The sequence below is a fragment of the Neofelis nebulosa genome, chromosome 8 (genome assembly GCF_028018385.1).
Source record: "Neofelis nebulosa isolate mNeoNeb1 chromosome 8, mNeoNeb1.pri, whole genome shotgun sequence".
Taxonomy (NCBI): Eukaryota; Metazoa; Chordata; class Mammalia; order Carnivora; family Felidae; genus Neofelis; species Neofelis nebulosa.
In genome coordinates, this window is record NC_080789.1 from 58,480,263 (window position 1) to 58,489,717 (window position 9,455).

A 9,455-nucleotide genomic window follows, 5' to 3' on the forward strand; every position below is an offset into this window, starting at 1 on the left:
AAGCCACTCTCCGCTAGTAGAGGATTTAAATTGTAACGTGTTCTTCAATTAAGGAAAAAATGAGTACAGAGTCAGAGCCAGAGTTTCAAAATATTCTCATCTGTTAAATTAAGAGTGTCTCCCATAGAAAAGCAGTGGAGGCCCCACAGGGCAAGTACAAAACAGAATTAAAACTCCCAAGGGTCTTGTCTTTACAAAAGAAAAGGCAGGAGGCAGCCCCTGGACAGCGGGTCGTGCTGGCCGCTCCGGTTGGACCACGGTGCATAATCCTCAGTCGCATCATCACAACGTCTCTGAGCGTTTCGATGGGGGGGAGAAGGGGCAGTGTAGTGTGTGTGGGAGGAGAGGCCCAGAGGGCTCTCTGTGCCCCCTTACCCCCTTTTATATCCCAGAGGAAAGTAGAGGGAAGCTGGCTACACCTTGAAATGAGGCTATGTGTTTCAAACCTGGGGACAGGGGTAAGAGGGGATCTGTGCTTTGAGCAACCTGAGCCAGAGGCAGAGGGGTGTTGGAGGGGTGAGGGGGGAATGCATGATGCTTATTGCTTTGTACCTTTCACTGGGAAGGAGGGCAGCAGCCAACAGTAGCTCACAGGTTTGTAAACTGAGCCTGCTGGCTTCAAGAAGGGAGGCAATGAAGTCGAATTAAATATAAAAAGAGTCATTTGTGCAAAAATAACTTAAACAAATAAAAGACCTGGGGAAGGGGGTGTTCCCCTTAGCCTGGTGGGGAGAGGGCCATATACCACCCCCCCAGGCCTTTTCAGTGACATGGCTTTGGGGGGGAGGGGGTGAGCTTCCCTACCCCCTGCAATGGCTCAGGATGGGATTGTAGGGGAAGGGGTTGCATTTGTGCTCTGAGTGGGGAGTAGTGCCCCCACCCACTGTCCACAGGTGCAGGTGGCTGGCAGGGGCTCCCAAGGCTCAGCACTCAGCTCTCCCCAGTCAGGGTCAGATCCAGCTCCAGGTATGGCTGCTAAGGGGCCAGTTTCCTCCTCTTGTTTTTGGCAGGACGGCCAGGGCGGGCCCGGGGAGGCAGAGGGACAGCCGCCTATACAAGAGGGGAAGTTGAAAGAAGTGATCAAACAGCTAGGTATTGGGAAGTCTTTTATTTTCTCCCCATGCCCTCTAATCCTCTTCTCTTGCCTCGTCCCTTACAACCTCCCCCCATCCCCCCCACCCCGCAACCCTGACACACACTTACGCGGGTTGTGGGGCTGGGGTCCAAGGTAACGTCCTGGCGGGAGCTATTGCTGTTCCGAGCAGGGCTGCAATAAGGGCACAGATGATCAGGAATACCTCCCCAAGCACCAGGTGAAGCTCAGAGTTTGGGTGGGAAGCTTTCTACTTTTGGATAATAAAGGCATAATATCCTGTTCATATTTAAACATGAGCCTTATTGAAAGCCAAGCCACTCTAGACATTTCTATAAACCCATCAAGAAGTGGGAGAAGGCCAGGACTGTGGCAGGCCCAGCACTCACTTGTATTTTCTCCTCCGGCCACGACGAGACTTTCTGACTACCCCTGGGGGCACCTGGGAAAACACGGACTGTATGTGTAGGAAAAGTTAGGAAAAGGAACCAAGTTCCCAGCCTTTCCTCAGAGCCCTTCAGCCCGCACCTCCATCACCCTGTACTCACCTTAAGGTCCTCAGAATGGGGTCCAGGAGGGGATGGATCCTTGGGTTCAACACCCCCTTCAGCCAGCTCCCCATTATGCTGCCAGTGATGGGTCCTTCTTGGGGACCGTTCCATTTGTCCATTGAAGCCACCACGTGCCCCCCACTTGAGGGCCAGTCGGCCAGGCTCCCGCCGGCTACCAGGCTTTCGGCCCCGGCCTGGCCTGGCCTCACCATTAATGCCCCTAAGTCCCCCTCCTCCCCTCCGGCCCCGTTTCCCTGACCCCCTCCCAGCGAGCAGCTCAGGGACTGGGGGGTCGGGAGAACCGTGGGGTGGGGCTAAGGCACTGAGGGGAGGCCGGGCAGGCTCCGGTTCCAGGGCTGAGGTGGGGCTCTGAGGGGGCAGACAAGGGGCTTCTGGCTGCTCTGGAGGAATCTGCAGGCGAAAAAATAAAATCTTAGTTCCAAATATGGTTACTCTGCTACTGTAACTCAGAAAGTCATACATCCAGTTTGGGAAAAAATTCTGTCCCTGATACACACGTGCCCACAGGCTCACCTGGAGACTCTGTAGCAGGCAGGCTAGGGGACTAGAAGCCTCTGAGAGGGGTGGAGGAGCTCCCCCCCCAGGGAGGAGCTGCAGCCCCAACTGGCCAGAGAGAAGAGGGCCAGGAGGCTGCAACAGGCTGGGGAGGGTTCCAGGGCTGCTGGTCAGCGAAGACAGATCACCTGTTGAAGAGTTAGGTCAGGAGTCTCCCTTGGCAAACCAGTTAGGCTGAACAGACCCTATTCATCTTAGGCTTAACCCCAGGGTCAAAAACTCTTCCCCAACTCATCCAGCCTCTACTCCCAATTTTTACTGGTTCCTTTCTTCTCTTTCACACCAGAGTTTTCCCTCAGGCTCACCCAGCAGGCTGGCACTCAGCAGAGGGCTAAGGAGTTGGGGGGGTCTCCCTGAGTTGGAGGGGGCCTTGCCCAGAGAGGAGGCCCCCGGGTCAGTAGTTGCCGTGGTGACACTGGAGGTAGGTGGTCCAGGTTGGGGGGCACTCAGGACACAGGGCTAAAAAGAAGAATGACAACACCATATGCGTAAAGTATTTAACAAACGTACAGTACTTTCACATATACGATCTCACTGAAGTCTCACGTGAAGTAGGCCACGCTTATTAAATACAGACCCAGTTCTTGCAGCCATCCTACCCCCAGCCAAGAACTAAGCCCTCCCCAAAGGCCCTGAGGAAGAGCTCAGGCATGAAACTGAAAGCCTTTGATTCCCAGCTCCCATCTCTGATTCTACCTCTTGTTCTGTCCCACCCACTCCTCCCTTATCCTCACCTGGGGGGGTGTCCCCGAGGGGGGATCCAGGCTGGCAGCCAGCAGCGCAGAATTTAAAGCTATGAGGGTAGGGGGGGCTGAAAGTGGGGGGAATAGTAGGGGGGGCAGGTCTCCCAAACCTGAAAATGTCTCCCCACTTGGACCCCCAGCTCCTTCTGCAGATCCCTCCCCATCCCCAGCTGTGGGGCCCAGGGCCAACAGGGGCAGGAAAGAGGCAAGGAGGTTGCTAGGAGGTGCAGAAGGGGGTGGAAGAAGGTCTGAGGGGGGTGGTGGAAGCAGGGAAGCCACAAGAAGTGAAGGCCCTTCAGGTTCGCCTGGGGCTAGGGGAGGGCCAGGTCCCCCAGGTGGGGGTAGCAAGGGCTCAGGGGGAGGTTGTCCCCCTCCCCCAGCCAGCACGCCAAATAAACTGTGGCTGAGCAATGGAGAAGGTGGAGGTTGCCCCAGACTCAGAGGGAGAGGCAAGGCCCCTAGCATCCCTGGGAAGCCGGCTCCACTCAGCGCCAGGCCCTGCTCAGGACTAGGGAAAGGGAAAGCCTCCCCACCAGCCAGGGGAGGCAGAGGACAGGCTGGGCCCGCCCCCATCCCAAGCCCTTCAGATGGGCTTTGAAGCACAGGGCTGGGGACAAGAGGGGCTTTGGAGGCAGCTGGTGGGGCAGGGGCACCTGCAAAGGAAAAGAAAAATTCAGCTCAAGACAGGAGGGTTTGTTTCTCCCAGTGTCCAAAGAACCCAACCCTCATGCCTTCGACCCAGAAAACCACCCAAGACCTCTCTAAGCTCCCCTAAATACCTTGGCTGCCTTTATCCACCAGAGAAGGGGAAGGCTCTACCACACTCACGTACCTGGCACACTGCTGAGGCTGCCACTGGTGGTCCCAGGCAGGGAGGGTGGGATAGGGTGCCTGGGCTGGGGAGGGCTCCCTGAGGAGAGGGTTGGGGGAGGAGGAAGGTGTGCATCTGACCCCAAAAGGTTAAAGCTTCCATCAGAATGGGAAGGGCCAGGGGTGGGTAGTCCCAGCAGGGACAGCACAGAAGGGAGAATAGGTTGGGATGGCTCAGGGAGAGGAAAGGGTTGAGGGGCAGGAGCAGGGGCCCGAGGACGGCTCCGTCTAGGGGCTTGAGGGCCTCCCCCTTCTAGCAATCGCAATACCGTTGGGGGTCTGCGGGGACGACGCTGAGAGGAACGGGGTGATGAGGAGTGGGAAGCTGAGGGGGTCTGGGCACGGGGCCTTCGGCCCTGTAAAGTGCTGGGAGGGGGGAGCGGGGGATGCTGTGCCTTGGCCGCTGCAGAGAGTAGGCTGCTAGCAAGGAAGGGGGGTGCCCCAGGCCCCTCCACCGTGGGGGCCCCTCCCAGGGGTCCCAAGACCAGGGGCAGGTGCATAGTGGCTGAAGACACTGGTGGCTGAGTGGCAGGACCAGGGGGGCCAGGGGGACCAGGGAGATTATTGCTTGGGGGCAGAGGAGGGGGCGTTAAGGCATCACTACAGTGGAAAAGAGAAGGGTCTGAAGGTGGTGAGGAGGAGGCATGGGGGGCTGGAGATGAGCCCAGGTCAGGGGGCACCAGGCTGGATCGGAGGGCAGCTCCCCAGTTGTAGGAGGGAGCATTGAGGCTGATAGCAGGTGGAGGCGGTGGGGCTGGAGAGGGGGCATTGCCCCTTGGAAGGAAACAGGGGCTGCTGCTGCCTCCAGAAGGGACTGGGTCAGGAAGCCTTGGTGGTGGGAAGAGCCCCCCAGGGCCTGCTAGAGGAGGGAAGGCCTGTGGAACGGAGGGTGGTTCTGGGGGAAGGGAGCCAGGACCCCCATTAAGTGGAGTTGTAGGAGGGACTCGACAGGGAGGGCGGGCAGCGGGGGGCCCTGGGGACACAGTGTGGAACATTTGGGGGCTCGCTCCCTCTCCTGCAATGAATGAGAAATGAAGGGTCAGCCTGTGGCTCCCCTTCCAACAACTTTCTTTCATCTTCTCCATCCCATCTCCCATAGATCCCCAACCTCCCTGTACCTTCCTCTCAACAAGCAGCTCCCCGCGCCACCCTTCTCCTTACTCCCTCTCATAGAGCTCCTCCCACCATCCCTCTTCCAGGCCCTTAAGTTTTCCTCAGTTGTCGGGAAAGTGGAGAAAACTCACCAGGAGAAGAGTGTGAGCAGGTGGTCTCCATGCTTCGGTACAGAGTTGCCATGGCAACGGCTTTCCGCCGGTGGTTGCACAGCTTGGTCATGTCCTCCTCTGATGCGGGCCCCACCCCAGCCCCACCCGGGGTCACCGGGGCCAAAGGGTCAAAGTTGAAAACCTGTAAGGCAGGAGTCACGGACAGGGACTCTGAGAGGGTGAGATCTGTGAGAAGAGCTACCATGATCAGTCATTTGCAGTAGGTCACTTGGCGTATCCCTGTATTCTCTGGCACCCCTCACCACTCTGACCTTGGGGACATTGAGTGGACACTCCAGACCGCACTTGCAGGTCCCATCGCTGAGGAGGTAGCTCCGGGTTTGCTCCAAGGAAGACAGCTCTGTGCCACTTGGGCTGGCAGACGACAGGGTCAGAGATATAAAGTTAGTTGACACCATATCAGGAAACGTGCCTAAAAGGACAGTTCTTTAATCAAAGACCTTCCTGGGAAGGACAGAGGATAAGGGATGTGGAAAGAGAAAGAAACAGATTTAAAGGGCCAGATACAGACAGCAAAAAGGCTGAGGAAAGAAGAACAGAGAGCAATAGGGTAGGTACCAGAGATGCGAGCTTTGAGAGGAGGGGTGGGAAAGAAAACTCAGGCACCGAACAGCCTGAGGACAGAACTGTGGGAACTCTGAGGAGCCATACCTGATATAGAGCACAGCACCCTCTCGAACACAGCGCTGCCAGCCGATGGGGACAGATGTGGCCACAGGGCCCCCAGCTCTGTCTGCTCCACTGCTCTCATTGCCCCCATTCATTGTGTGTAATCAGCTCCCACGTGCCTGATAACAGACATCCATGTGGGCATTAGGAGGATTAAACTGTGCTGGGTACCTGAGGGAGTACTCCAGGAAGGCAAAGATTCTGGGGAGACCCGAGAACTCAGGAGTATGGAGAAACCCTCAGAGAGCTGAGAGAGAAAATGAAGAAGAACTCTCTGCCATCCCACCATGGCTACCTGAACATCTCTGCAAACATTGTGGGGTCCAGTCTAAAGCCGGGGCCTCCGGCTTAGCCCACACCTGCAACACAGGAGAGAGAAAGGACTGTCGGGAATCTGCCCAACTCAGAAGAGCACCAAAGCTCAGGATACTCTCAAGGGAAAGATCCTTAACCACATGAGGTAGGTGCCCACACATATCTCAGGGTTCTGTTGGCTGAGTCCACAACCATCCTTTCCGTGTACAAGACTGAGGAACCAGAGGATCAAAGCCTCCACTACCAGGGACCAAGAAATCAGAACCCAATTACTAGACGTAAAGGGCAAGCCCCTTTGTCCCATCAGAGACAGAAGACTTCATCCTGGAATATGGGCAAATTCCCATGCCAGGCCACTAGGAAGTTTCCCAGAGAGTCTGGCCCCCTGCTGTTCCCTACTCCCCAGGAAGATCACATAAAAAGTGCAGATTGCCCCACAGGTCATCAGGCAATTGCCCAACTGCCCGCTGGGGTGGTACCAACAGATCCCCTCCATGCCTGTTTCATTAGACAATCACTGATCTAGTTCATTTGGGTCTTCTGAAGAAAGGTTGGATCCATAGCTCTGTCTTCTCCCAAGATACTTAAAAGCTCCTGATTTCCCCCCAAGCCTAAGGCAAGGGGCTTCAGCACCTCCTACCCCACTGGCTTCAAATTGGCTCTAAGAAGGATTCTCTTCTGATATGTGGGGAGGCCCCCCCCCCAAAAAAAAACCCTTGCAAGTATCCTCTCCAAACTCACCATCGCTCCCACCCCACACTGGCGGCTTCTAAACTTTCCCTCTCATAACAAGGCGCCCTGTCACCCAGCCTGCTTCCCTCAGCTTGGGGAGGAGGGGAAGGCGCACGAAGTAGGAAGGAACTTGGGGAGAGGGCGGGCGGAGGGTGGGCGAAGCACTGAGGGGAGGGAGGTGAAGAAGGCAAAAAGTCAAGCAGTGAGAGGGAGAAACGGCGGGGGCAGGTGAGGGTAGGGAAGTGGGGATGAGGCCAAGGAAAGGGGCCGAGAGGACGCGGAGGGGGCAGAGGGTAGGGACTGGAGGGGAGGGGAGGGGGAGGGGCGGGATGGGGGGGCCGGGCCCTGCACTCACCGCGGCCCATGGTTCGGCCGGCCCCGCCCTGCGCAGTCGCGGCCCAGAGGGTGAGTGGGAGGGAGTGGGAGGAGGGTCGGTGGAGCCCGAGCCTCCGGTACGGCCCCGGCCGGTCCTAGCAGGAAGCGCCGCCGCCGCCGCCGCGGATCACCGAGCGGCCTCCCGCGCATGCGCCATGGGGGCCAGGGGCAGCCCTGGGGATTCCGTTCCCAGAAGGCACCGCGCAGGCTGGTGCCGCCGCCGCCGTCGCTGCCGCCGCCACCGCCGCAGCCGCCGCCGCCGCCGCCGCTGCCCGGACGGGAGAGGGGCGGGGCCGGGCCCCCGCCCAGCGGACAACGACGAGCCAACAGGAGGGGCCGCAGTGCGCATGCGGGAGCGCGCCTACCCCTCCCCCACAACCCCCCATTAATCCCCAAGAGAACAAACACCCCACGCGGCCCCCCCGCCCTCCGCGGAAGGATCTGAGCCTCTTCCCAGGCCACTGGTGGCCAATCCCAGCCCTCCCCGGGAGGGGCCCCTTCTAAAGCCACAATCTTGGGGGAGCCAGGAATGCCAGGTCCGGGAGGGGCCAGCCCCAAAAGATGAAAGTCGCGACTTGCCCTGCCCCGCCCCAAAGGCTTCCCGGGTAGTGTGCTGGGACTTGACCCGCCTCCCCAGGTCAACATGTCACAACACGACCTCAGCCTGTCAAGTCACATGACCTTTGCCTGTCACTGACAACCTGGTCATGTCTTTGGGCCAGGAGAGACCATCTGGTCTAAACCACCCCCCACTCCCATTTACAGAAGGGGAAATGGAGGTCTGGAGCAACGCAGCGCAGGCCTGGCCAAGGACCTGTCACTGTCACACCACCACCGATACCTGTCTTCCAGCCACAACCAACCTTGTGACAGATTCTACTGAACCCTGGCTGCCCCCACGATGGTATGACAGTATATGTAACCGGCCATCACATGGCATCTTTTTTCTACCTAATGGCACAAGAAAAATACTTCGCATTTTAAATGGTGCTTTTCACTTTTGTTCAGGCTGCCTCCAAGTTCATAGTTCTCTCATTTTACCTTCACAACTCATTATCTTTTATTTACAAATAAGAACGGTTGAGGCACACACTTAGGTGACTGGCCTGGGATCCCTGGGCAAGTGAGGAGCAGCTGAGGCTAGAATCTGGGCTGCTGACAACCCAGTCCAAAGTAGTTGTGCGCTCAAGTGCATGCAATGTCCTAGGCGAAAGGCTCTAACGCAGCCCAAGGCACCTCCGCGGCAGGAAGCTAGTGCAAGGCTCCTCACAGCAGGGAGTCACAGGATTTGGGCATCTGGTACAGTGAAAAGGGCGGGTCTTGAGCTTTCGTGAAGAGCGCCAGGGCACCGTGGGGGAATGATAAGTAGGGAAAACAGTGAGAATCGGCTCGACTGGTCAAAGGACACGAATCCTGGCATGCTGGGGGCCCATCAGAAACTTTACAAAGATAAAAGTTAAGGGTGCTTTTCTGAAAGGAGCTGAAAATGACAAGCAAAAGTATTCAAGTTCCTCGGCCTCTTCTGGGGGAGTTGGGGGCTAAAAGAGAAGACATTTTTAAGAATACTCGAGAAGACGTTAGGCAGTCCTGTAGGCTGGATGCGAACTTTCAAAAGTGGTTGGTTTAAAAGGCCTTGTGTCCATTAACTGGGAGGGGACCAAGCAAAATGGGAGTCTCTTATGGAGAAGGTGAAACAGGGGCTAATGCCAGGTGGGCGGAATCAAAGCTCTTGAAGAAGACAAGCTGCAGTGAGGCTTCTCAGGCAGCCTGGGGGCAGCCACGGTTGATAGCCGTTGGGGCCGTTGGGAGCCGGGCCCTGGCGCCCCGCCCTCTCTTCTCCCCTACACCACCCCCCTACCCTGCACCTCCCACCACCCTTGTAGTCCCCTGCGCGTGCGCGCGAAGACACCGGTTGCCAAACATTGCATCATCCCCGCCCCCCTTTCCTCCCCTCCCCCTCCAGCTCTCCCCTCCGCGCGCGCGCATGACTCACTCACCTCCTCCGCGAAGCCTCGTGACCCAAAGCCACTTCCGGGTCCAACACAACGTCTACCCCCAAGCCGGAGGGAGCCATGGGGGCGGGGCCGCGGGAGCTTCTGAGTGGCGGATGTAAGGGATGAGGCGGGGTCGGCGCCGGCGTGCCGCGCCCTGATTGGTAAGCTTCTGGATCCGCCCCTGAGAGGAGGGCAAGGCCTTATTAAAAGATCGGCCCTCCCAGCTACCGAGGTCAGAGGCTTGAGTCTAA

The 9,455-nt window shown here is 57.8% G+C and overlaps 1 protein-coding gene across 7 annotated transcripts; it reads right to left on the reverse strand.

Moving 5' to 3' along the window:
* Positions 1-78: 78 nt before the first annotated feature.
* On the reverse strand, positions 79-9,268 carry MBD6 (methyl-CpG binding domain protein 6). 7 transcript variants are annotated; one of them, XR_009265600.1, is made up of 14 exons: positions 7,191-7,387; positions 6,084-6,147; positions 5,771-5,907; positions 5,371-5,531; positions 5,078-5,240; positions 3,796-4,848; positions 2,955-3,616; positions 2,526-2,679; positions 2,179-2,348; positions 1,642-2,055; positions 1,483-1,550; positions 1,204-1,267; positions 881-1,050; positions 79-293 (listed from the first exon to the last, which is right to left on the reverse strand). XR_009265600.1 is itself a non-coding variant. In XM_058742252.1 (13 exons), the coding sequence occupies exons 3-13, from the start codon at positions 5,877-5,879 to the stop codon at positions 976-978; spliced, it is 3,093 nt and encodes a 1,030-aa protein (XP_058598235.1). In that variant the 5' UTR covers positions 5,880-5,907; positions 6,084-6,147; positions 9,208-9,268; the 3' UTR covers positions 79-975. The 7 variants fall into 7 exon arrangements, 6 of the variants coding, with proteins under 6 accessions (XP_058598235.1, XP_058598238.1, XP_058598234.1 ...); XM_058742252.1 differs by lacking the exon at positions 7,191-7,387 and adding an exon at positions 9,208-9,268 and having other exon boundaries at positions 79-1,050; XM_058742255.1 differs by lacking the exon at positions 7,191-7,387 and adding an exon at positions 9,208-9,267 and having other exon boundaries at positions 79-1,050; positions 5,371-5,473.
* Positions 9,269-9,455: the final 187 nt, after the last annotated feature.